This window comes from Onychostruthus taczanowskii, unplaced genomic scaffold, assembly GCF_017590055.1.
Source record: "Onychostruthus taczanowskii isolate IOZ18803 unplaced genomic scaffold, ASM1759005v1 scaffold80, whole genome shotgun sequence".
NCBI lineage: Eukaryota > Metazoa > Chordata > Aves > Passeriformes > Passeridae > Onychostruthus > Onychostruthus taczanowskii.
In genome coordinates this window covers 3,121,312-3,149,307 of record NW_024505893.1, presented here as the reverse complement: position 1 = coordinate 3,149,307, position 27,996 = coordinate 3,121,312, and the positions used below count along the sequence as shown (strand labels likewise).

At 41.2% G+C, this 27,996-nt stretch overlaps 1 protein-coding gene across 2 annotated transcripts in view; it reads right to left on the bottom strand.

Moving 5' to 3' along the window:
* FBXO11 (F-box protein 11) overlaps positions 1-26,892 on the bottom strand; it is a 70,824-nt gene extending 43,932 nt beyond the window's left edge. For both annotated transcript variants that reach the window (XM_041424050.1, XM_041424052.1), the window contains exon 1: positions 26,419-26,892. In XM_041424050.1, coding sequence (XP_041279984.1) covers positions 26,419-26,530 — 112 coding nt within the window. In that variant the 5' untranslated portion in view covers positions 26,531-26,892. The remainder of the gene's footprint in view (positions 1-26,418) is intronic.
* Between the last annotated feature and the right edge of the window lie 1,104 nt (positions 26,893-27,996).

Below are 27,996 nucleotides of genomic sequence, written 5' to 3'. Positions count from 1 at the left end.
AATTACAGATTCTCCAACAGCAACACCAAAGTCACCAGAACGTGTAAAGAGAAGAATTGTGGAGTCAGTCACTGGTACTTAAAAAAAAAAAAAAAAAAGGCAAACACAACTCCCACCAAATCACACAAACCAAGTGAACAAACCATCAGAAAAAAAAAAAAACCTAAACCCAGAGAACTCACTTCCATGAACAATGTCAGTCAAATCGCTGGACATTAACAGGATGAAAACCAGCCTCCAAAACTCAGAAGGAAAGTGTTCTAACAAGCTTATGTAAAATTAATAAGAGATACTTATTTGTGAGGACAGATTATTTCTAATAAGCAGAGAGTACCTAAACTATGAAGCAGAAGCCTTACCTTCTTTAATTAGACTAAGTCTGGATAGTCTTGATACCAATAACTACAGAAAAATAATTAGAAGTTTGTGATTTCCTCTTTGTATTAACTTCTGGCAGTAATTATTTTCAGCCTCACCTCTTTTAGCACTGCTGAACTGAAGAAGGAGTAGGACATTATTCATTTCTTCTCTAGCTGAGTTTCTGATACATTTGAAAAAATATGAGGCAAACCCACAGTCCAGGAATGAGTAAATTCAACAAGAATGTAGAGATTTCACTTAACGCATCCTCAATTTATACTTCAAGTTTTCTACACTGATCCATTTACAGAAATTTTCTGTGATCCATGGGAAACCAAGAGAAACAGCTCCTCTTGAAAGGACCATAAAACAATTCACAAGTCTCATTATGAATTAACACCACTGCAGCCATTTAAGCATAACCCCTGTAAAACACCATCTCAGGACACAATCATTTCACCCAATTTTCAGGAAATGAAAGCCTCCCACAGATTTCACTGTCATGAGCCACATCTGCAGAACACTGTTGTAACATAGGCAGAAAAAAAATACGTATCTCCTGCTACTAAATGTAGTAGCAGATTTGGAGATACTTGCCATGCAAAGCCACCTGCCTTCTGTGGACTCACAATGAGAAGTAACTGACATCTATCAATACATTGGCCCAGCTGAAACCTCATTACGTCAAAGAGCAGTTTTGATGAACCCTAGGAAATTCCTGGTTTAGGGCTTCAGAATTAAAGAGCTTCTGAAATGCCTAGCATGACAAGGAAAGGCAGTCATGGATCTGTCTTGCAGTGGCAAAAAGGCTAAGGAAAAAACAACCAAGATGAAAGGCCAGACAGCTCTTCTTGTACGCTGGGCTGCAAGGGGTACAGTCAGTATCATTTCCTCTAAGACAGAAGCGAGAGGAGAAAAACTGTATTAATAATACTTCATAGCTTACTGGGTTTGGCTGTCTTTCTTCCCTACTGTACCAAGCAAAGTTTCCAAGCTGATCACTAGTCTATAAAGAAGCAGAGAAACAGCAAACAGTCCAGAGGAAAAAATACGGACCTTGTAACCTTGACAGATAGCTGGGAGGAAAACACACCTTGTGCTAACATTCCTCACAATTCTGGATATTCAAGAGCATCTCTCTAGAAAAAGACAACTGTGCAAACTGCAAAAGGGAAAAACTATTAATTCTGCTACTTTTTTTGGCTATTTCCCCTTACTATTACACTGATATTAAACAAGCACACTGCATTCTCCTGCTGCCCTAGTACTACAATCAACACTTACACAGAATTTCAAATGTTACAGCTGAAAGGAAAAAAAGCAAACAAAACCCAAAAGAAACTCCAGTACACCCCCCCCCCCCAAGAAACTGTGAAATAGCACTATAAGAACACCATAACTAACAACAGGATCCTGAAAATGTAAATACATTACACTGGAGAGGAAAAAAGTAAAAATCATTAGTTCCTGCTAAATTTTTGCTCTTTAATTCACCAAAGAGACCCCTTGTCATAAGACATAGTTATTTTTAACCTTTCAAAAAAGGCTATTTAATGAAAATAATATATATGGGTGTGCATGTTATGCCAGAAACATACATATATTAAAAAAGGAAAGCAAGCATTTCTTATCCTTGAATTAGGCAAAAATATATTGTATCTAACATATGTCATAGTAAGGCTGAATTTTACAAGCCTAACTGTGGCAAGGTTTACATGCAGTCACTTATCTGATCCTTACTCTGAAAACTTCTCAATGACTGTTCCTATTATTCTGTTCCTTAAACTACCAACTCTGAGGTGCCTGTCAAGAGAGGAAGGCACGGTTCTGTTTAGCTTCAGGGAAATAACTGAGAAAACAACGTGTGGAACCATAGCAAGTGCCAAGTATCGTCGGGCTGCAGGAGGGAAATACTTATTTGCCACCATATATGTTAGTAAGATGGATTAAGAAATCTGTCATCAAACTATAAAACACCACTGAAGTAGTCAACATCAGATTCAAAACTAAATTTGTTAGCTACAGTAAAAACAAAAAACTGCTGACAACACCAAAGACTGTAGGACTAAGGGCCTATCTAAACCCAATCTGCTTTGAGAAAAAGTAAATCCTACACAGAGAACAAGTATAATTTTTCAAACCTATTCTGGGAGATAAAGGCTAAATAGCTTTTCTACCAAGTTTTACTGTATTAATACATGATTTAAATACAAGGTGGGAAAACAGGATCACCTGTTATCCACTGTCAACATGTGTTGCAAAACAAACACGAGGAAAGCTGGAAAGGTTTTGTATTATATGTTCAAGGAAATTGCAGCACAGGGAGGACACTCTGTTCTTCCTTGCCCTGTAGATTAAGGATGTCTCAAACACCCCAATCCAGAAGTTACTGCTCCTGGATATCTGGAGAGGAAAAAATAATAAAATTACATCCTGATTTTATTAGAAAACCAAATGGCATCATTTTGATACATTAATAAAGCTTTTATCTTTTTTTTTTAGTGTTTGTTTTTCTGCCTTTAAATAGAACTAACTTTTTAAAAACCAGGTTTATTTTTACAGACATACACTTCTTTTTTCGTTGTGTGAATTCTGCACACATTGAGTTATCCAGCCCATTCCAGAGCACTGCATAAGCAACCACCCCTCGACACTCAGCTGGTTTTAACTTTCCTGTTTCCAACTGCAAGGAACACAGGCTGTCACAGGCTGACTAAAGATGTGTCTTTGCCATTAAAAGCAGTATCATGCACGAAATGCTGCATCAATGAACTTCTCAAAGCTTTTTTAAGTAGCTATTAAATCTCCAACAGTATACTTTATTAACACTGTCATTTCACATCATGAGGAACTGTTAGATGTATATATATCTAACAGCTGCATATATGTACATTCAAACTTCAGAAACATATTTTTAATGAATAACAACTGATTTTGATTTCTGCTTCTGGTACAATTTCAGCAACTAAAACACCCGTAACTGTCAAGGTGTGGGTGGTGGTGGAGGGCAAAAATTTGTATATGTCTTTTGGTTATTGATGACACTATTTGCAGATACATTTTTTTTTTCTGATAAATTCTGAAGTTAAATGTAATGGCTGCATAATTTAAGAGTTTACAGAATGAGACTTTTTGCAGTGAACACTCTCAAGTTTAAAACCACAGATGAACTATTTTCAATTACTGACAATTTCCTTTAAAAATAAGTCTAGCTTCTTTTCTTAGTATCTCTCAACTGTTTTTCTTATGGCTCCAATTTGACTAAAACTTTATTACACTAAACAATATGGAAATGCCCACATAAAAAAAAAGGTCATATAGATACCTCCTTGACAAAAGTAGATGCTTATTATTTCCACTTCAAATTTATTCTTAACAACATTAAGATGAAATAAAGTTCAAGCAGGCACAGTAAGCTTGGTCACCTGAGAGCAAGCATAGGTCACAAAATGGAATGAAATTACTTATTTTTTTGGTTTTGTCAAAATTATCCAGAAATACTGACAGTTTTCAACAGAGCTGTTTTTCTTCTTCCACAGTCTTTTTATGTCTGGTCTTTTTGTACACCTACAGCAGAATCCTGAACTTTTACCTTCTTAAACAGGTCCTCCGTCTCACACACCCGAACTCTGTGCATTTTTAGTTTCCCAAATTCTGGATATTCAGTCATTTAAAGACCAGAGAGAAGAGGGGGGGGGGGGGGGGGGGGGGTTGCCATTTATTCGTCTCCATTTTGAAGGTCTGAGCCACCACACTTCCCACAAATTTGTTATGCCTCAGTATGGTAAATTTCTATTCAAAAAAGTGTTTTTAAATCATGTGCATTAACGGTAAAAGGTGTTTGAACAGGTGCAGCAAAAAGCAATAGGGAAACAGTAAGGTTGAAGAAGAGCCTCTTCCATCCAGACTCTCACAGCCCTTCACTACACACAGTAATCCTGTGTTGTGAGCCATTGAAAGACACTGAAATAGCCATCAAAAAATAAACCCTATGCTAAAAGGCCACAAGGACCTAAAGAGGTTTTAAGAGGAATGCTCTTTCTCACTATGCCAAAATATCAAAGATAATCAAGAAGTCACACATTAAGATGGTCAATTTTCTCTTTTCATGTCTGCACAGTTCCATCATTACCCATTGACCTCAAATGTTTTCTCTCAGACACCTACACCAAGCAGTGTATTTACAGACCAGGGCACTTTGGAGAGTCAGTGGACAAAACACATGCAGAAAAAAGGGGAATCAATAAACTTCTATTCTGGCTATTTTACCTACATTTCCCTTTTTTTTTTTTTTTCTAAAGAAAGATTTTAAAAAATTGAAAGACTGATTAGAAAGCATTCAAAGACATCAAGATGTGGCATGACAGCTGCCCCATGGTGAGGTTCCCCTTCATGCCTTGACTAGTGCTGACTATCTGATCACCCCCATATCCCCAACGAGCCTATGCAGTTTGATCTTGTCCCTTTCAATAATTTTTAGTGTTGACGAAAAGTTTAACATGTACAAAATAGAAATGTAGCTCTGTGTGTATGCAGAGCTGTCAAGACATTCTTCTGGAGACAAATTTGAGATATACACAAAAACACACAGTGGGAGAGGAGTCAGAAGTGTGCAGTTCTGAACACACTGATACACTTCCGAACACAATGATCCACCAGAACAGAAAACATCCCTTGTTTAGCCAAGCTAATTTTACTTAGTGCATCAACAGACTACATGAGTCACAATACCTTGGTTGGAGAGGACTGCCATTTTACAGTACTAATTTATTGTGGTTTTTAGGTCATCTGACTATATCCTTAAAAAGTTGCAGGTATAAAGAGTATTAACGTTAAGAAGGAACATCGTATTACAAACAAGACAGATGGCCAACAAACCTTAAGATAAGTTCTGTATGATCACTCTTACAGATAATTATCTCTTCTGCAGGACAAACTGCTCAAATATTGAAACTAAAACCAAAGACTTCCTTGGCCCAAAGCACTGAAAAAGTTCACTGAGTCTACAGCTGTACACAAATAAGGTGAAAAAGCATTAAAACACTGGAAGGACATCAGAAAAACATTTCCATAAGGAGATTTTTTTTTTTTTTTTGACTGTGAGGGTGACTAAGCAGCAGCACAGGTTGGCTGGAGTTTGTGGAGTCTCCCAACTATGTGAGCATCTTTCTAAGATGGCCATGGCTTTGTTAATGTGGCAAAGGCAGAAGGCACCATTGGAGAACAATTCAATCACTGCTTGGCTCAGCATTCCCATCAGGTAAACACTCTCCCATTACTGCTTAACACTCCAACACCTGAAGTATTTACCCTCCAGATTTCTATTACAAGGCCTTACCATTGGCCTTCACCAAAGCTCCAATCCAACTGTTTGCTATAAAACATAGGTTTGTAGTACTTCAGCATTTCAAAAACCTCAGCCCATTTAATTCTGCTGAGTACTCCACACTTCTAAAAATCCCAGATCTGGTGACAACAGGACAGGAAGACAGACCATAGTAATTTCAACCATTCACATATAAAACTACACTGCTACATGAATGTGGATATTTTCCACACCGCTGTTACAATGTTAAGTTGCCAAATAATCTGTATCAGAATGTATTTTGTCAGCAAAAATCTACTGCGAAGAAATACTACTTTAAGTTAAATCAAAGCATCCTCAGCACAGCAATTTGAAGATTTCATTAGAACTACTACTTGTTAAAGCAGTAGAAACTGTGTCCTTCTCTTAAACTTCCATAATACATACATTACATCATTCCTTCCCAACTGTTAGACTCAGTTTCATTTCATCATCATCCTGGTCCCAAAGGTTTGAGAAAAACACCAATGTTGTGCATTTTGACTCAGAGTTAGGCTGTAAAACATCCCAGGGCCCTTCTATACACTTGACCAGGCAAGTGGAACATCACCAAGTCTTTATCCATTTGTTTTTAAATAAACAGCGTTTTTTGTAAAGGGAGAGCAACTGATAAGGTATTAGTAACAAAAAGCTGTTTTAGAGAAGCAGCAACATTTCTACGAAATTGATTGTTCGTGAGTAACTGATAGAAACATCCTTACTTTTTAATTTCTTTAATTATACCTACAGGAAAAAAAAAAAATCTAAAAGCTCAGTCTCAAAGCCAATGTGCAGAAGTTTTAAAGAGGAAGGCTCAAGCTGCTTCTCTCCTCACCTTTCCACATTAAAGACCAAAAGGTAATGAGGTATTAGTGTTTACCTGGAAGACCAGCATGAAGTAAACAAACCACTGCCTGACTGTGTGATCTTGTTTACACTGCTCAGACGTGGTTATAACCAAAATAAAAGCTTTGATTACAGAGCTACAGGAGAAGATTAATCCCTTACTGTTAGAGCTGAGCAAGAAGGGAAGACAAACTCCAAGACATCCACCAGACCTTTGTTTAAGAGAATTAAGATTTCAAAATCTACACTGCTAGGGTGGTAGCAGAGCAGGGGTAACCCCTACCTCTGCTCAGAAGCGAAGCCTCCCAGCCACAGTGAGCTGAGCAGAGACCATGGTCCTGGCCAGGCAGGAACCCCTGGGCTGTGCCTGCTGAGCTCTGTCCAGGCTCAGAAAGGACTCTGGGGTACCTGCAGCAAGCTACGCTCCCTTCCCGCTCCTCCTCTCCCCATCTCATGCTCTTCCAGTCATTTCTGCACACACCAGGAGGAATGACATAAAAGTACCACCTACTTAAGGGTGATCTTCAAAATAGTATCTACCCCCACCCCCAGGTCTTTCACCTGGAATGAGGTAATACTTACACTATTACTGTACACCATCTTTGACAATCCTGTGAATGTCGCTGGTACAGAAAGAGATCAACCATTCTTTTTCCATATTATTAAGCCAGCAGTTACAAAAATAAAATTAAAAAGAAAAATCAAGAAGTGCTACTGTGCCAATTCATGGTTTCAAGGACCTTTGCAGCTGTAAATTGAAGTATGCTGGAACACATGCTGGCTGAACACGCTGAAAAGCTCACCTGCTAGACAAGATCACACCAACTAGAAAGTCAGAGTATTAATATATTCTACCTCCTACACCTTCACTCTAAATTACTGTCAATTTGCTAAAAGCAAAGCTACACACAATCACTCTCCCTTACAAAGTATGTTCCCAAACTAATGAATCTACAGGCTGCACCAAGATGGTTATATAACATCAGCAAATTGAATTTATTTTCCAGGCCCTATTTTCTGTCAGTCTTTGTAATCATCACCTCAGTTTCAGCTTCCTTCATCAAGTCATCCTGCCACAGTTTCACCTGTTCTGAATTTACCAATCTGACACACCTGCAAACTACTCAATTGTTCCACTGTTATTAATGCACAGGAGCACCTAGAGACACAGCCAACTCAGTAACTTCAAACACTTAGAGCAGAGGGGGAAAAAACCCAAACTTACCCTGAATAGCTCATGGACACAGCTGCAAGCAAGGCTAGAACAGGAGAAAGTAAGACAACACAGAGGCACAGAGAGTTTGTTTTCATACAGGCTTAGACTGGTGTGTTGACTGTGCAGTGCTTTGGGGTTACACGAACAACACTCACATCTCTTTCCCTGCTGGTCTGCTTGCAGCCATTCCTTCTCCTAACTGATAATCTGGGATGAGATGATGGCACACTGTTTAAGAACTCTACACTCACAAACTTGCTTGAAACTGCTGCAGCCCAGCCTGAACTAGCTGCTGCCATCTTGGCACGCTCCACCCCATTCATGAGTTAAAGGATTAAGATCTGTCAAAAGTAAGTGGGGAGGATTTAAAAGACATTGCTGTTTGTATTCTTTCACCTGCTGCTTCTTTCAGACATCACTACTGTAAAGCAAAGGTAGAAAAAGTATTTTCTATGAACTCATTTGAATTTAAATACTACTGAAAATTACTGGTGAAAACAAAGGAGAATCTAGTAAAACAGTTTCCAATGTTTAATCTGAACCACTTTACCTTGTGTTAGCACTTAGGGGGAGATCAATTCAGTACCAAAAGTCCTTAATTTCAATAACCACACTATCCCACATTTTTCTTTACTGAACTGGATAACTACACAGTCACACTCATTACTGTGCAACTGAAATTTTCATAGAGCAGCCACCTCCTCCCTCCAACCCAAAGCTGCCAAAACCATCTCAATGCCACTCCTCTGCTTCTGAAACACCACTCCCAAAAGGACTTTGGGCAGCAGTTAAACTGGGAAGAAAACACACACAGCCCATGTCTTCTATACTCCCAGGTAAGCGCTGGAGAAGTGGGCATTATCCAAACCTTGTGAATCCAAAAGCTTGCAACCAGCACAGCCAGAAGGCAGGCAGCAGAGAAACACACCTTGAAGAACCCTGTAACTGTACAGGAGCTTCTTGACAATATTTTTTTCTTTAGATGTCAGAGCATATGCCACCACTGATGACTAACAAGTAAGGAACACAAAGAAATTTTGGTGCATCAGTCAAACCATGGTAGAAAAACTATGAGGCCTGACATCAAATCAGGCTGCTATCTTTGAAGTGTAGTACTTAACAGTCAGTGAATTATTTCATGCCAGTGCTGTGTGCATTTCTGATACTGGCACAAGATGAGAAACAGGCCAGTGACTGAACTATGATGGAATGAATTTTTACTTCCATATGATAGACAACAGACCCTCGTAGCAGATGGATGCACTGCACTATCTACAGTGATATTGTGGGAAAATATTATGGTAGTTGCAATGTCCAGTTATAACCAGTAATCAACAAGTAAACAAAGCTGACACATCACTGTAGAGATTAACTTCCCTTAACAGATACCTCTCATTTGCCACATGTACGAAAATATTTCCAGGAAAAGATATTCTATTTTATATCTCAGACTCTCAAAGGACTCACAGGAGGTCCTGTCCTTGGTGGAGGAAAGTTCAGGACTCTTGTCACACAGCAAGGGCTATACATGTGTGCATACATATATTAGCTAATTAAAAACAAAATAACAACCAACCTTAAATACTTAGAAGAATAAGAGTCAGAACCACTTCATTCTGCTCCTGTCTTTCCACATTTCCTGTATAATTTAATCCTGGAGAACTGCAGTGCTTCAGGGAACACAGGTCAATGCCAACAATTCAGCACCAATCTAGTACTAAACATCACTTCTAAACACAAGAGGTTTTTTATTGACTATCTAGCGTCTTTACCTTGAAGGGAGCCTCTGAAGTGTCTAAGTGTTCCTAGAGGAAAACCTTGCATGCAAAGCATCTACAGACTGATGATGCTGTCTTCACACAGTCACTCCACATCCACCTTCTCCAACGACCAACGCCTACCATGGGATAGCAAGACCATAGATGCAAACTCAGAACAACAAATCACAGTGAGTTTCAAATCCTACACACGCAGAATGTGCAAGACACTGTCCATTTGCAAGCACACAAAGCCCTCCTTTACACAACTACATTTATGTAGTCTGTCAGATGTGAAGTGCCAGCACAGACACAAGCAGATTCAGTATCACTAGAGACTCAAAAGAAAAGAATCCTTCATGAGTTGTTCTTAAATCATGAGCATTCAAAATATTTCTAGCAACTGAAATGTATTTTCTGCACTCAACTTCAAGTATGCCACAAGGGTCATGAACACAGTTAAATCCAGCCTACTAAATAAATGGGTATTTTCCCTCACTGAACTGAAACATACAATACTTGTCAACTATTAATTATACTGCATCAAGTACAGCATTCTTACATCTCTGTTCTAGAGGCAAAACTGCTTCTCTAGAGGCAAAACTGGGATATTCTCCATGTTCTAACATGTATCAAAGATAGTTTATAAGTGCATTGAGCCTTGCCATGTTCCCCTTGTATTTTGGTTGAGCCCATGAAGTATTAGTCATCTTTGTTATATTCATGCTCAACATAGCTAAAAAATTGCCTTAAGATGTATTCTAAGCAACTGTCAGATTGAATTTTTGACATGTTTATTCTCAAACGATGCTAATTAAAAAAAACAAACTGTTCATATTCTATAGGTTGAACGAATAAACTTACACAAAAAATGCTACTGTATTTCTTGAAATAATTTATGTGTAATTTTATGATTGTTTTACACAAAGTACATATTATAAGAATAATTTTTTGAAATACTGCATTATGTCTCACCATTCTGAATTTAATCAAGAAGTTACCTACAGTAACCTTTACTTATTTTCCTCCACATATACCAACATCCATCCTACATCCCGATGCTGTAAATATGGTGGGTTTGGTTCGCTTTCTGATGTTTAGTTGATTACTGAGGTTTTGTTCACAACTTCACAAACCAGTATTTTGGTAGGAACAAGTGCTGCTTCCAAAAACTTCTACCTTAATTGACATGAGCAATCTAGCAACCCATATTCCTCAAAAAACACAGGCACTCTCCAGAAGGAAAAGTCCACAAGCAAGTCCATGCCTCCAGGCAAGAGGCTGGTGACTCCTATAAGCAACATAGACCTGCTCCTTTTAATTCAACATACAGAGATGTAAATTGTGCAGGACCAGACTGAGCCCTGGTAGAAATACAGTGTACAGAAATAACAAATTAGATACTTTCTGATCAAGTGCACTAGTTAAATGCGGCTATCAGAATGAAAAAAAAAATTAAACATTTTTAACAACCTAAACTGAGAGAGTAAAAGTCATATTTAGAGCTCAGACTAGATTTGTTACAAGGCAGTAAACTGCTGAATACGCATAATTAAGGACACAAAATCAGTATTACACCAACAAGACTTTAAGAGCAGCACTTAGGTGGAAAGACTAAAACCATCTTTCATAGCAGCTGAGTCGTCTGTATTCTAAGGGCAAGAACCATCTATGCTATACATAGTGCCATCTATTAGTCAGAAAATGTCATTGTTCCTGGGAACAAAGTGAAGAGCTATGAAATAACAGGTTACGAAAAATTTGTTAATAATATTTCACATTTGAGAACCAGAGCCTTCAAACTTAAGAAGAAAAATAAAAGAAGTCATGTGCATCTCAAAATCAAAATCTAATTTGGCTATTCAGGCTTAGATTTAAGACAAAAGAAAGCCCTTATTAAAATATTTTATGTTCTTTAGGAAACAAATGGAAAAGGAGAGAATTTTTCCCGTAATGAAAAGTAATCAACTGTGGCTGAAGTCCTGAAAACCTTCAGCTATGAGTGTTGGGAAGAAAATCTTACAAAGTGAAAACTTCCAGAACAAACACAGCAATAAAACTGTCAATGACACAAATGGCAAAAAGATCTGTTTTGTGCCCTTAGTGGACAAATACAGAGGTGCAATTATCTTCTGTACAGAGCAGCTCAAAATTAATTTTCATTTTTTATAAAGCCAAACCTTACTGTCACCTTGGCTCACTGTAAACACAGAAGACTTCTGGTTTCCCAACACAGAACAGACTTGAGATATAAAGGAGGGACAGAGTCCCACCACCACATTCCTCCCCACTCCATCACAAATGACACTGGAGACTGGAGGCACATATGTATTAAAACACTAAAAAAATACTAATAGCAGGAGTCCCCCCTGCAATGGGACAGGCTCAGACAGGAGGTCCCTGCATAAAGTTGTCTCTGATGTGTACCTACTGGGGAGCATGGTAACCAAGTAAAGATCAAAAGCAAGGCAATTAAGTCATGGACTTGAACATCTCAAAATACAGACAGTATCAGTCAAGTTCTTTATCAGAAATAATTACACTGGAAGTAATTGTGAAAGTGCCACTGAACTTCATTTTGCCAGTACAAATGAGTACAATACTTTGTCAGTGCCCTTTCTGGACAGTTGTAACATTTTATTCCAAGTCATTACAACTTTATTTTTTTTGAAAAGTAGAGAACTAAATATAATTTCCTGCAAATCTGAAGCAATTAAAGTCAAATGTTTCCACCACACCTACAAGAAAAAAAAAATGCTTTCCTCTAGCAAGCAACATGATTTAGTAGGACAGATATAAGGAAAATTTAAATTCCATACTGTTCTCTGAGCTACATGTAGCAATGAGGGGATGTCTCAGACATGTTCTATTGCACATTCATAAGACTTCAACCTTAACAGGCTGGAAGCCCTACCATTTTCTCCTAGACATGACTGTGAAAGGCACAATTAACACTGTGACAGATTCTGAGACCAAATTATGGATTCATACCAAAGCAATGCATGTGGCACATATTCCCTTTAAAAATCTCTAGTCCAATGGATGGAGAAGTGGACAGAAGTGGGTAAAACACCCATATGCCAGGTACCATCTTTATAAACAGCCCTTCAGGGCAGCCAGTAGCAGGTTTAAGTTAGAGCAGGACATCATCCATAGCAGTCCAGATTACCACTGAGCACTAGGAATCCATTATTTAAATTATGTTGCTTCCTAGCTCTCCCCCCAGCACATCAGAGGGCTGTATGGCATGACCAAGTTATAGCAGATCGAGCCATTGTAAATGCTGGACTTGCTAAGAGTTTCCAGAACCACTAAACTATTAACTCATGCCTAGTCTTGAAAAAACAAAAGAGCCAACCACCAAACAAAAAGAGAGGCAGCAGTGCTTCCCCTTCTGATAAAAATATTCAAAGCTTTTCAAATTAAAAGCCATATACTGTTTGACTGCCAACTGCAGTGTTTTCTACAACTACTTATTTTCCCAACAATTACCTTTTATAACTCACACACTCTTCCTCAGATAAAATGTTATCAATGTTTTTTTCTCTTTCTATTCACAGAAATATGCCAATATAATCAATACCGTTAGGAGTTCCCACATCCCTACTCAGAAGCTTATGCTGAAGTTTCTGAAGAACCAGAGCAAAATCTCAGAGTTTAAATCTTCCACATGAGCTGTAGGTCATCTCTCAAGGCATTTCTTTGGGTATTTGTGCCTTCACAATGTCACACTGCATTTCAGTACCAATGTGTAATTTTCTTGTGCCATACGTATGGTTCAGTGCACCCGCAGGCACACCTATGGCTTCACAATTGTCACAATGCTGTATGTCAAAAGCACAAAAAAAGAGTCTATAAGGGCACAGAATGTGACTTTTAAGAACATTATTTATTCTCACAGAAATGCCCACTGTTCCTCTTAGGATTTTTTTTAAGTTAATTGTACAAACAGTTAAAAAAAGCCTTACTCTCTGCCTTAACCACAAATAAGGGCTTTGACTGACACACACTGGCAAATAAAGAAAAAGAAGTCTGCCAGGCAAAGCAAGCTTCAACCCTGCCAGCTGCCCCTTAGAACGTAAGTTGGTGCCCCAATGACAGATGGCCATACAGCTCACGTGGCACTGCAAGAGCAGCTCCAGTTTTCAGCCCAGCATAATTAAGCCAACCAACTGCAACTCTCCTTTACCTGCATATGCTGCCCTGAAAGATTAAAGCACCACCACAGCCATATCCTGAGCCATTCAGTGATCCCTGTCTTGAACAAGGATCAGCTGGGAGCACAGGACAAAGGGCAACTCAGAGCAACAACTCCCAGTACACCCATCCAGATTTTAGCCTGGGACAAGAGGAGCACTATCTAAGTCCAGAAAGAAAACAGGTATTGTGCTAAGAGACACCTGTGGTTCACAACTGGAGTACCAACCACAGGAACCCAAGGACACCATGTTCATTTCTGTGCTTTGCCACAGATGTGGTTCCATGATAAAGATAAAACAATTTAAGTGTATAATACTGCCAGAAAGGAGGGTGCAGACCTTTTCCCACCAGCTCCCACACACAGTGGGAGTGACTGTACAGGTACACAGTCATTAAAACAAAGGAAGGAAGAAGCAAATCACTGAGAAAATTCCTTTTGGTAGCCATTTGCAATCACACTGCTTAAAATATCAGTGAAACTGTGCCTACAGACTTCCCTGGTGGCTTTGGGCAAGTTATGCCATTTCCTCATTCATTTCCCACTGCTGATGTCAGAACAATGGTACATCAGAACATCCCAGGTGTGCAGTGACAGCTACAGACATGACTGAAGGCCTGCAAGACACAGGAGTCTGCAATACAAATATCCAAATTAGTAAAACAAAGGGGATCCTTTACCAGTAGCTGAACTTACTCTAGGCAATCACTAGTGGCAGAATAACAGATACTTCCCCATGTTTACTGCAACTCCAACACTAGACCTTCAGGCAGAAGGGAAGGATTAAAGTTGAGTGCACTGATTAGTATTCTTTTTACATCACTGAATGCTTGAACAGCTCTTTCCCAAGTAAAATCTGAGTATATACAAGAGTAAGGATTTCTGTGAAGAGATCAGTAAGTCAGGAACCTTCTGGACTACAAACTGCTTATCAGTCTTACTCCACCCACTGCAGTGCTGTTACTAGAAATACTAAAAGAGGAAACAAAGAACCACTGAATTGGTCCTCTCACTTTAAAAATTAAATATGCATACATGTATACAAATCTCCTCTTAAAAGAAATTTCTTATTTAACTTAAACTCTTAAGGTCATTCAGTCTACCGCAGTGATTGTCTCTAAGAGAAATTTTACCTAGATGGGGAGATTTTTGCCAGCTAGGTTTGCAGAATGGGATACTTAAGAATTGTCTCCATATATATAGTGAAAAATATCTGACAGAGGGGAGGAAGAGGCAAGGCTTGGGAGGAAATACATCACTTATCTGTTTTAATAAAAAAGGAGCAGGTTGATTTTTTTTTTTTAGCTGAGAAGAAAACTCAACACAAGCAGGATATCACATTCCTAAATCCTGCTCTTCTGATGACTTTGCCATTTCTCAAGTCATATACAGATTTCAAAAGCTAGATGAATTAAAATTCATTTTCTGTAATGTATTTGGCCATTTCTGTAGTATTTTTAAATTTGGGTAAAAGACAAAATATGTCCCAAAAATCTTAAAGAAATCTTAACCAGGCTCAAGCAGTTACCCCAGCCATCATAATGTACACAGCATTTGTATTATTGCAAAACATAATCCTTCTGCCAACAGGATCCCTCACACGTTACAAGAAATAAATCTTAGTTAATATTTAATACTCAGTATATATACATAATTTTACTGACTACATCTGCAGCAAAACATCATAAAGATATAAGAAAAAGAAATTACCTGTTTTACTATTTAAAACTTGCTCATTATGAAAGTGGTAATTATTTCTACCATGCAAGTGACATAAAGAGTTGAAAATTTCTGCCTTTCACAGCCATTACAGCTCCCCTTCAGCAGACTACCTGTTTGCTAATAGTGGTAACCCAGAGGAATGGCTCACGGCCAATGTTGCTGATAGGGAAGAAACACTGGGATAACAACTGAAGTGTATTTAGTCTGAAAAATCACTGTGCCCAACTCACTATGATTCAGGTAACACTCTTGACGCTACACAACTGCGCAACATTTCTAGATCTTACACATACACACAAAAATATACTGGCAGCTTCTTGCACTCTTTGTGATACTGGTCATTGAGTCAACTGAAATTAATGAAAAACTATGCACTCAGTCTGCTGGGATTTACCCAAGAACATGGCAATGAATCCACTCTCAGCATCAATGGATAACAGGTATTGATTGGCAGGCCTTGGAAAAAGGGGAGTTAAAAATCATGATTTTTCCACACACTACCTACTTTTCACTTCCATTGTATTAATCAGCATACGAGCAACCCACAGAAGAGAGATAACTCAAAGCTTCAGTTTCTAAAAAAAGTTATCCAGAAAAATATAGGCTGAAAAATTAATGAATTTTTGAAATGCATTAATGAAAACTGATCCTGAACTGGAACACCCCATGCTATTGAGACCGAAATTAAAAAAAAAAAAAATTTGTTTGAAACTAATTTTCTGTTCTCTCTTTCAAATTTCAATGTAAATTTTTAAAAATGTACAGATTTCAAGGTTAGTATGACCAATACATTTTTCTTTAAACTTACATGTTAAAAATTAGGTTGTCTGTAACTGAAAAATCAGAGTAATTTCACCTCCTCTTCTTTTCTGGCATCTAAAAAACAACTTTAGAGGAGATAGGGCTGTTAGTAAACATTATTTCCTGTTTAGACTTTTAAAGTTAACAAGCTTAGATGTTCAAGTGTTATTTAGACAAAAAGGGAGATCCAACATCACACTGACAAGTACTGTGACGAACTGATCTTCAGAACAGAGCTTCCTTAGGCAGACACCCACTGAACCTACTGGGATATGCTTTTTTCAGTTACTTAAACCTTTCAAATTAAGTTAAAAATTGACAATGACTAACAACCACACTGATACTGTCAAGTGTATCAGCAGATTACTGATCACAAGCTGCTGATCAATGAGAAGATATTTGGCAAGATATGAAAGGTTCTAAACTTGTTATCAAAGGCCACTTGAAGTTGCTCAGGTATCACCCATTATCACAATCACACCCATTCTTCTTCTAGTCATACTGACAGCAACAGTAGCCCAAAGCACTAATCCTCTCTCCTCCCACTGATGCCTAGCTGGCCAAACAACTCTTGTGTTGAAGGAGGTTCTCTCAACAGCAATCCAAGGCACATACCTTAGAGGCTCAATTATTGTAGAGCTTTGCGGAGACTTAAAAATGGAACCAGAGGAAGCTCCAAATGAATCTTAACAAGAGAGAAATTAGAAACTGAAATCGGATGATTTCGGTCTCTTCAAACCCAAACCAGTGTGTGGTTCCATGAAAAGTGATTCTTTGATGTAAAAACCACTACACACTCATGGCAACTGCCCTGGACCTTCGCTCTTCCAAGGTCACAGCAGATGGAGCTCAGCTTCTCTTGTCCCTACTCATAGTCTCATCTTGAACAGCTGCAGCCAACACAGGTCCAAAAAGAGCAAATGAAACTTCAGAGTAAACTGGTTTATTTTGAATAACTGCTCTTCAAAGACTGTGGATGAATGTCCAAGAACATGGTCACAGATCTTACCACCTTCAGACAAAGGTGAGGCATCACATCTTGACAAGGATTAATGTAACAACCATCTAAGAGCTGTAGTCCTTCCATCAAGACAGCAAGAACTGAAGGAAATAGTAAACATTAATTTGAGCAGCCACTACATACAATTTACATTGATGACCTAACAGCATTTGGGTCACCCTTCTGGCCTCTTGCCCTCCCAATTGTCAGGAAAGACTTATTTAGATAAAAAAGCATTCCATTTGGTCCTCAGCTCTTAGAGACAATGATTAAAATCCGAAGTTTTCCCATGCTTCTGCAGCATAATGTACTTTCTAAAGGTACATTGACAAACGTAACTTTTTAAAGGTATGTTGATAAACTTCCCAACTATTTATTTCTCACAGGACTACAACAAGTCTGCACCAAGACTTATGTCTCAAATTCTAATTAAAGAAGAAATTTACACATTTCCTCTGACTTTTCCAAGTACAAGAAGCTTGGAACTGTAAATTTTACCCAATTATCTCCTAGAAAAAAACACTTATTGACCAAATAGGAACAAAAAAATAGGAAGGATACTTTATATACACACAGAATCAGTAATGCAGTAATTAAGTAAGGAGATTAATCTGTGTAAGAGGAAATGGAATAGATTCAAGAGACAGTTCTGAGTTTCTCTTTGGGAGCCTTAAGAATTCACTAAGGCAGCAAGAGAGGATGGCTGCATCACACTACTAAAAATATTTTCCCATAAGCATTTAAGTAGTATTTTAGATTTTTAACAATTATTGATGAACCAGACTGGAGTGGATTTGCTGTTGCAAAATCAAATTTCAAATAAGAACTAGGCACTAAAAAGAAAATCAATTGTTTTACCTTTCATGTCATTTCAGATCAAATTTAAGTGTCATTTGTAGCAAATGGGAATTTTTCAGTTAGCTGGGATTTCAATAGACTTTTAACAAGAACATCGAAAATTGTTACGGCAGTGTTAGAATTATTTCAATTACCAAATATCATCTGAGAGAAATCAAGGTAAAACATACTTCTTCAAAAACAAGAAAGATGTATGCCAAGATACTGTGAAATAAACAACTTGTTTTATATGTTTATAAATGCACTAATAAAGCTTTGTATGTTCTGCTAAAGAAAAACACACCTGGCAATTGTAACATCTGGCTGGTTTTCAGGGTAGCATTTTTGTAGGATTTATTTCTTCAGCAAGGTATGGTCTCAAAACCACAACAATACAGGAAGTCGGTGAAGTCCTCATCCTGCTGTTGCACAGATACAGCCAAAGTAGCTGAGAGACAGAAACTGCACTATTGTTTTAGCCAAGGCTCTTCAGTAGGTCTAACAATCCACATGGAGAAGGGAGTGCCTTGCAAGAGCATAATGAAAGAGGGTCAGGCTAACTCAAATTACCTTCCATTTGCCACAGGCTAAGAGCATACACATGAACAATTACTGTGAATCAGACACCCCAGATCAGCTGACATATGGTAACCTGTCATCCTACAATAACCTGTCCAAATACAAAGATAGCTTGAAATTTAGACCTGCTGTAGAGCTACAACTCACCCCTATTCAGAAAGCAAGACACTAAACCCTGGAACCTTTACTTTTGGATGTGTAAGCTGAAAACAAGCAACAGAAGAGAACCCATAGATGAGAGCCCTTACGGTACACAGGCTGTTTCCAAACACTACAAACTGGGATTACCAAAAGGAAATAGTTACTGTAACATGACCTATTAATGCTAACCAGCCCTTCAGTATAAAACCATATACACACTATGATGACTATGAGACTGCAAATTCAGCTCTGTGGCTGGTGTGGACAGTGGTTATTTAAAATGAGTATAGGAATTTCAAGTACAGTTGTTGATTTGGCCTCGTTGCCATGTAGTGGCAATTCAAAGCAGGACAAAGCCCAACCTTTTGTTTTCCAATTTCGTTCTCAGGAGTGCTGATCTCTCTATGCTGTGTGTTCCTACCAAGCTCAATGCAGTCAGTCAGCACAGAAAAAGTGAGGAAAAGCTCCACAGGCTCTACCAGCACTAGACTGGCACTCACATGGTACAGCTGAATCAGTTTTTTGGACCACAGAACTGGTTGTGCAAGAAGATAAACACTACTATTATTTTGATACTGGAATACCAGTGATATCCGGTATGTATGGGAAGCATATCTATACAGGCTTCTGTGGAACAACCTACATAGAGTCAAGGTACAGCTGCTCAACAGAAACAAACCTAGGAGCCCGAGTGACAAGGTTTCCAGGCAGAGCTCAACTATGCAGCAGTTTGAGCTCCCAGAACAAAGCAGTGCCTGAGCTCTCACATATAAGACATCAGAGGGACCTGACAAACCTGGCAACGGAATGGAAACTGCAGGTTTCTGTTACAACGAACAGTAGGTTTCATTGTATGTCCCACAGCACAGAGCAGGGCACAGAGCCCCAGCAGCATTGCAACAGCTCCTCTCAAACACACAGGACTGGCACCAGTCACTGAGGAAGGCTCCAATCCCACACGACAGCCAAGCTGATCTCGGGGTGACCTGCGAGGGCAAGGGCCAGTCCCAATGATGGCCAATTCTCTTACGCACTCACCCAACCCTGCAGTTAGATAACTCCAACAGCTAAACCAGCAGGTAACTACTCAGAGTGTTTTGGAGGCTTGGTTCCTGTGGTGATATGGTTCAGGGAGCTAAGGGCGTCAAAACAAGGCAAAGGCTGAGCATGAAGTTAGAAGCAGGAGAACCAGGACAACCTCTTTCTCTAACAAACAGGCTCTACAATTACTTAGCTCTCTTGAAAAATGCAAGAAAAGGAAGTCTCTCAGAGGAGAGCACAAAAAATAGTCCCCAAAAGCCTACTGGAAGAACTCCGGGTTTTATAAGTGTTCATTGCCTGTTTAGCCTAGCTTCTACCCACAAATGAGTAATAATTTTAAGAACAGGGAATTTCCTGATTTTTATAATCAGGAAAACTGTTATTGCGAAGAACCACAATAACTACTATTCAAGCTATCTTTTATGAAGGATTCCAGGTTCATAGACTTTAATCACCTCAAGAAAAGTTAATTAAACTTGCTAACAGGAAGTACAAGGCACATAATAGAAGATGCCTCTAGAGCACCTTCTTTACTGAGGAACCCACATCTAGAGCTTACTCTTTTCTTCTATAAAAATTTAAAAGCAATAATATACTACAAAATCAGAATTTTGATGTTCTGTAATTTCACTACATGTTTTAATTTGCTTTCTTTCCCTCCCCTCTCCTTGGCCCCTATTTCACAAGAACTGAAGGACTCAGACTAAAAGCCTAGATTATATTCAGATACTACAGCTTAGTACCATGAACAATCACCAAGTTTTGCTCCCTTTCCAATCCAAGTGCTGAATGCAGAAACATCACACAAGTAAGAAACAAAAATACCTAATAATCTGAAATCATGAAAAGCTTAGGTAATTACAAATTTAACTGAACAAACCTTCCATTTTCTCTGACTGTTAGCTCAGTCAGTTCACCTCTGCTTTTTTTTATCCAGATGTTGTGCAGCTCTGGGTTAATTTTCCTACTGCATCTGTTGCAATGTGCAAGACTAAATACCTTTCATCACTAATCAATGCAACTTAGAAACCTTACAGAAGGACACGACCTCCTCTTCCTAGCAGACCAAACAGTTTACAGGCCCAGCCTGCAAGAGGAAGTTTAAATGTTGCCACAGGTGATGCACATTAACAATGCACCTGATGCATCCTCCTTCCAATTACTCCAGGGACCCAGAGGAGAGTGTGGGCCAAAGGGTTGTCCTGGCTGCAGCAGCAGCCCCTGGGATGCCACCTCTGTGTGTATGTGTGTGTGTGCGCTCACTGTGCTGAGCAAACACACAGCACAGCAGTGGCTCTGCACAGGCACTGCACATTCAGCACTCGTGAGGCACGCCGGGCTCACCACGCTGCTGAGGGAGCTGCCCATGAAAGCAGGCTGCCAGCCTGACCTTCCCAGGCAGCTGCTGGCCTGACAGAGCCTTCCTCGTGCTCCAGTTCTATGCATATACATCAAAGCCTCAGATCCAGTGCATACAATGTTTATTTATGCTCAACAAATGAGATGCTTCATGCCTGCACACCTGCAGTAAACGCGTGACATACACTGCACAGCTCTGGCCTACTCTGTAGCTGTGATTGTCCCAGGAAGCACCAGAGCAAGGAGAGGGGCACAGAGCATAACCTTCCCTCAAAGCACAAAGATATAAAATAGGCCCATGGAGGAAGTGTCATTATCTCTTAAATCACTGGGCTCCAAGTTTTTGTAGCACAGAAGGCAAAAAAGATTTGGTATTTCTGGGAAACTATAACTGATGTTAATAGTCTCATGATTGACTAAAATATACCAAGACTATCAGCAATGAACACTACTGTGTATGCCAAGAATAAATACACTTGATTTTGATCTCTCCAATTGAAATAGAAAGCTTTAGCATAGGTTTAGCCACTTGTCCTATATGAAGGACAACAAAGGTACACAGATACTCCTTTGTACTCATAATGCAGAACGAGGCTTTGGGAAACAGAAATTGTACTTGAAGAACCAAATTTATAGACTCTAAACTTTTATCTGTAAGATAGACTTTGGAAACTTTTCATTGCAAAAACAAGAATTTTATTTCCATATCTGAATATATCTTTTCCTAGCCCATCACTCACTTTCAAGAAATAAGAGAAAAGCCTTAACTAGATTTCTTTCCATCTGGAGCAACTGATGCCTGACTTGACTTCTTGCCCTAAGGGATGACCCTACAAAAACTGAAACCCACTTAGGTGCTTTGATGCAAGTCTGTGCACTTGCTTCAGAATAATAATTTCATTCAGTTACTGTTATTGCCCGCACTCACCAAATAAGCCTTTAGCACATACTAAAAAAAAAATCACATATAATCATGAATGTGCTTACACACATACACTTGAAACAGAGCCAAATAAAGATTCTTTACCTTTCCTAAGATATTTATCTCAACATTACAAAATTCAAACGTTGTGAGCAACAACTCTACTGGAGTTTAGTTTCTACATGTTTGTTTTACACAGCCTAACCCACTCTTTTTCCCAGTCCGTCAAGCCCTCGTGTCCCCTATACAGACAAATGACTAATTCAATTACCTTGTGTGCTGACAGGCCAGCTGGTTGCTGCTTCTTGGCATGGGTAGAAGAGGGTGAGTTATAAATGTCTTTCCCTCATTGTCTTTGTCCTCTGCCCAGCCACAAAACTTAACTTCACACCCCTCTGTCAACTTTGGTTTAAATGAGCTAACAAGTTCAGAAGTTGCGGAGTGACACACAGACTACATGCATGTACGTATCTTGTTTTCACTGGAAAACAGATTGGGGCTAGTAGGGGAAGCAAACTTGCAAGGTAGGTTTACAGCACGCATGGATTAAATTTGCCTCAGCTCCAAAAGTATTGACCCAGCTTAACCCAATCTAAAATGGAGCTGCCACAGTCCTACCACACCCACAGGCGTTCAGTGTTATCCCTTCCCTTGTAGCAGCACTCGTGCCAAAAAATCAACCTGGGAAAAAAAAAGGCAGTTAGCATTTGGTGCAGGCAGCTCGGAGCCAGCTCCCTGCCTTGTCACATGGACACCGCCAGCACGGAACAGCAGCGCGCAGCACCGTGGCAGATGCAGCTGGGTACTTATCAGCACACAGGAGCCGACCCTAAGAGCACTTAATTCTGGACATGCAGCTCAGAACCTCATTAGTACTACAGCCAATGATGTGCTGGTTTTACAGAGGCACATATGCACTAATGGAGTTATTATTTTGAGAAGAACAGAAACAAGAAAAAAAATATTCATATGATAGCTTTGAGGTTGACAATTTCAGCTGGATTCTGGACAAGATATTTTGGTCTTTTAAAATAAGTGTATAACCTTGTATCCTTCCCAGCAAAACTAGCCAAACCTATACAATCAAGGAAGAAAAAAACAGCACTATAAGCAAACATGGGAATATTTAATCATAAACATTACCGAGTCCAGATTTCCTTTTGGGTAGACCTTTGTCCTAAAGAAAACAAAAGGACACATCTATTCTGTATCATTCATGCAGAATCACAACATCACTGAATAAACCACTGGTAACCCCACTGGTGACTGGGGAGAGATCAGGAGGGAGAAGGTAGAACAGAAGTGGCATAGTGTAGCCAGAGTGGCGAACTTAGATGGAGGGAGGCGTGAACAGCAGAGCATAAGGCAAAACATCTTGGGAAGTGTATCCTGATGACATCTTATCTTGGCTGAACTACACAGTGAGTCCGGGGGAGAAAACATTTTTATCTGCAATCATTTATGATCTCCCTTCCCCACTAATCAGAACACAGGTACACAGGTATTGTTCATCAATGCATATTATAGACAGCATGGTTATATCTTCATTATATTTGTTCCGACTACACACATAAAATGAAAATCACTTCAGTATAAAGAACAGCTTTGTATGATTCTTAAATTCTTATAAGGAGCCTTTGAGGAAGGATTTTTAGAAAGGCATTTTTTCCCAGTGATCTGTTTATTAACAATAGGTATCATAACTTGATTTTTACCCAGCAGTGAACATGTAACAGCTGTTACTCAGTTGTAAAACACTGTCTACTTACGCAGCATTAAATAATAAATACAGCTCAAGACCTAGTACATGTTTTACTAAGCAATTTAATGATATGAAACAAGAAGTTCCAAAGATTAACTGTGAGCTGTATTATCAACTCTGTCCCATGATTTTGTGCCTATAATATTAAGGAGGAAGGAAATTAACAGTAACAAAAAAAAATTTTTGTTCAGTCACAGCTGCACTCACAGTATCCAGTAAAAGGGGTTTTTTTTCCACAAATTTAAATCTCAGTTCAATAGAAACCCTTTCCTAATAACTTACACTAATTCTTTTGTACAGCCTTTTTTAGGATGACCTACATTGCTTGGGAATAAAGGTGAAAAAAGTCAACACTGATTTGCATGGTATAGTCTAACCCCAGCATGTTGGCTTTTAATTTAGTAGCATTATTCATCAGCCTTTACTGCAATAGCCCTGCACAAAGCGATCAAAGTCACAGGTAAAACTGAATTACCTTCCAGATATAGTGGATCAGACCTTGCAAATCATGAGATAGAACAGAAACTGCACTAGAGACACCCCAAATGCAGATGGAACACTAATGACAAAAAAAACCTTAATACTGTTGATACATTTTTGGGCAAGTGAGACCTAGCAGAACTGACCTTCAAAAATGCAAAGAAAGAACTAGCAGTGATCCACATGGAACAGTAATTTCCACAAACCACGGAATTTGATTTTGTTATAATTTCATCACCACTGAGTGGTCAACCATGTGAACCAGAAGAACAATGTGAAAAAAAAAAAAAAAATTAGGGGAGTCCAGAGTTCCAGAAATGTCAGAGTAATACAAATACACTGCAGCCTCACATTTTAATAGAGAAAGTTTCTGCCTGTATCTTTACCAAATTACTAACATATGAACAGTGGCAGTTTAATGTAAAACTGAATAATCACTGCATTTAATCCATAAGCACATCATTCTGGATGCCTTTTATAAGTTGTATTTTCATCTGTTTAAAAGGCAAAGTAAGCCATGGGGTTGAAAAAATGCCTATATTCTGCATATGGAACATCAATGATGAAAACCCTCAGTGCATGTCTTTGAGAGGAAGTTCTTTTTTTGTTGTTGTTTTGCTTTATTTTCTGTGTTGTTGTTTTTCTTTTGAATGTCAGTATACCAGAGAAGTCATTTTAATCATATAATTACTGAAGATTTTGGAAGGTTTACACAAGACCCATAATTGGGCATAAGACATCACATCCTCTGGTTATATACACAGCAATCTGGTCTGGGTAACATTCTTTGCTCTGACCAATGTGTGCGAGGGGGGGCGGGGGAAGGAAGGGGAGGGAGGGGAGGGAGAGGAATGGAGAATTAAAAATACTTCCTCAGATTAAATTTTCTTGACTTCATTTACTTAAAATGTTCTGATTGCATAAAATGCACTAAAATATTTATCGCGACGCATCTCCGTAGTTAAAATACCTTGTTCTCAATGCGATATCCTAGATATTCAAACAAAAGACATTCAGCTGACAATGAAGCCTTTTTTTTTTTTTTTTAATTTTAAAAAGGCATTTGTACACCTAAGACCGCACCACGGATCAGTCTTCTTTATCATGCCGGAGTTGTGACAGGTAATGCATAAAAAATTAAAATCCAATCCACCAGATAAGACATGCAAAATGTCTCCTCCAATCCCACCCCCATCTCGCCTTAAAAAAAAAAAAAAAAAAAAAAAAGCCCAGCCACCACCAGCCCTGCACATTCGGAGCACACGCACAGTGGCACCCCCAGAGCCACGACTGGGGCGACAGCGACAGGCCCGAGGGGCCGCCACCCCCGAGCCCCCCCGCACCCCGCTCCGGGCTCCATGAGGGGCGAATCCCACCTCGCCGCTTTCTCATGCCCTCACACAATGGTGCTTTCCCCCACTAGCTCCCAATTGTCAACATTTTCACGCTAGGCCCCGGCCGGGCAGGGCCGGGGTGCGGGCGGCCCAAGCCCCCGCTCCGCTCCAGGGCCGCGGGGGCGGCGTGGCCGGGGGGGATCAATGGCCGATGGGCCGCGGCCCCCCCGCCAGCGCTGGAGCCGGAGCCCGAACTGCGCAGCAGGCGCGGCGCAGCGGGCCCGGCCCCGCGGAGCCTCGGCCAGAGCCGGGGCCGCCGCCCCCGGACACCATTTCGGGGAAGGTGCCGCCGCAAGTGGCCCGACACCATCGCCTCCCCCCGCCCCGCAGCCCCCCGGGCGCTCTCCCCCCGCGGCCCTCGGGGGCCCGGCCGGCCGCTCCCCGCGGGGAGACAGCGGTGTTCCCGGGGGGCGACCGCGGCTCGCCAGCTCGCGGTCCCCGGGGACAGGGCGGGGGCTCGGGGGGGTGTCCTGTCCCGAGGGGCCGCGGGCGATCGGCTCCCCCCTCCCCGGCCGGGGAAGGGGCCGAGTCCCCGCCTCCCCCCGAGCCGGAGCAGAGCCTGAGCCAAACAAAGCGCGGCCTGAGCGGGAGCCAAGGGTGAAGCAGCCTGGGCTTTTCCTGCCGGTCCCTGCGCAGGGCGGGCCCCGAGCCCGGCTTACCCCGATCCCCGGCGGCGGCGGCGGCGTTGTTCCTCTCCTGCTGCTGCTGCTGCACCGGGCGCGGCCTGGACACTCGCCTGGGTCTCCTGTTGGCGGCTCGGACCGAGTTCATTTGCCGGCTCGTGTGGGCGGCGGGAGGGGAGGGGGGGAATCCTCCGGCAACCGGTGCCTCGGCGGGGACGGGGGCGCTCGGAGGGAGCCCCGGGGCGGCCGCCTCGCAGGCGCGGGCAGCAGGGAAGGGCGGGGGGGGAATCTCCGGGCGCGGGTCCCGCCGCCGCTGCCGGCTTGTTCGAAGGCAAAGGAGCCGCCGGCTCTCTCAGCGCTGCTGTGGGGGACGATGGCGCCGCGCCCCCCCGTCCCGGCCCCCGGCGATCCCGCGGTCCTGCCCGGCTCAGGCCCGTCGCTGCTCCGTGGCAGGAGGAGCCATTGACACCGCCAGGGACGCGCTCGCGAGCGGGCGGCCGTTGGGCGGCCGTGTTCCGCCAATCAGCGCGCCCCACACAAACGGCCGGCGCCGGCGCGACCAATCCGCGCTGCCGTACTATCGGTGCGCGGCTTGGGGAGGGGCGGGCGGGCGGCACGGCGCGGGGTGGGGCGCCGCGGTGCCTATAAAAGGCCGGGGCCGCGCGTGTGGGGCGGCAATGGCGGCGCTCGGGCCCGGCTGTGCTGGCGCCGGCGCCCGTGAGGAAGCGGCGCGGGAGCCGGGCCCGGGGTAGCCCGGAAGCCGCGGGGCCCGCCGGCGGCACACGGGCAGCGGAGGGGTCCGGCAGGCTCCCCTCAGGCCGTGTGTGATGAAGGAGAGAGGGCGGGCGTCTGGCGGCGGTGCCTTGTTGTTGTGCCGTGCGCCCTGGTAACCCTGCCTGGGGTGGGATTAGCCGTGCTGTGGGTGCCGGCTCGTTTCGGCTTCCTGACTGGTTGTTAACCATTTTTTCCCTCTGGATTTGTGTATGTTCCTTGGCCGGTGTGCCCACTCGTGTTTGTGCTGCCTTTTGCTAATACAATGATAATGCTCTTTTAGTTTGGGCTTAATACAAGTGTACGAGGCTTTTCCTCCTTTATTGTGTTTGTTGTGTTGGTACACAGCTGATGGCCTCAGAGCAGGGAAAAGAAGTAAGCGAAGCTAGCTGTGGTGTTTTTCCTTTTCAGGAGTCACTTAATAAAATGGATGGCATAACCCAAGCAGTGAGAAAGAGATCATCTCTTTGTGGGGTTTCTCAGGAATCTGCTTCTAATGCTGTGACGGTGGGTTTGTGTGGAGTCCTACTTAAACTAAGCTCTGGGAGCTTCTGGAACCAGGGCCCTTGTCTATGCCTGAAAAGCAAAAGGATGTTATCTGGTATAAAATGTAAATAAATGATGGTAATTAAAAACACATTAGGTAGGAGCTTGTTTCAAGCTGACAAATGAAGGTATAATATAGGTAAAGGAAATGACAGCTTTTTAAAAGAAAAAAGCTTTAAAAACACTTATACTTGTGATTCTAAAGGAAATGACAGTGAAATTCTAATTCTCAGTTCATATTAGACCCAGTATAAATGTATGAGAAATCTCAGTAGTTGTTAAGGAACACTTTTAGGC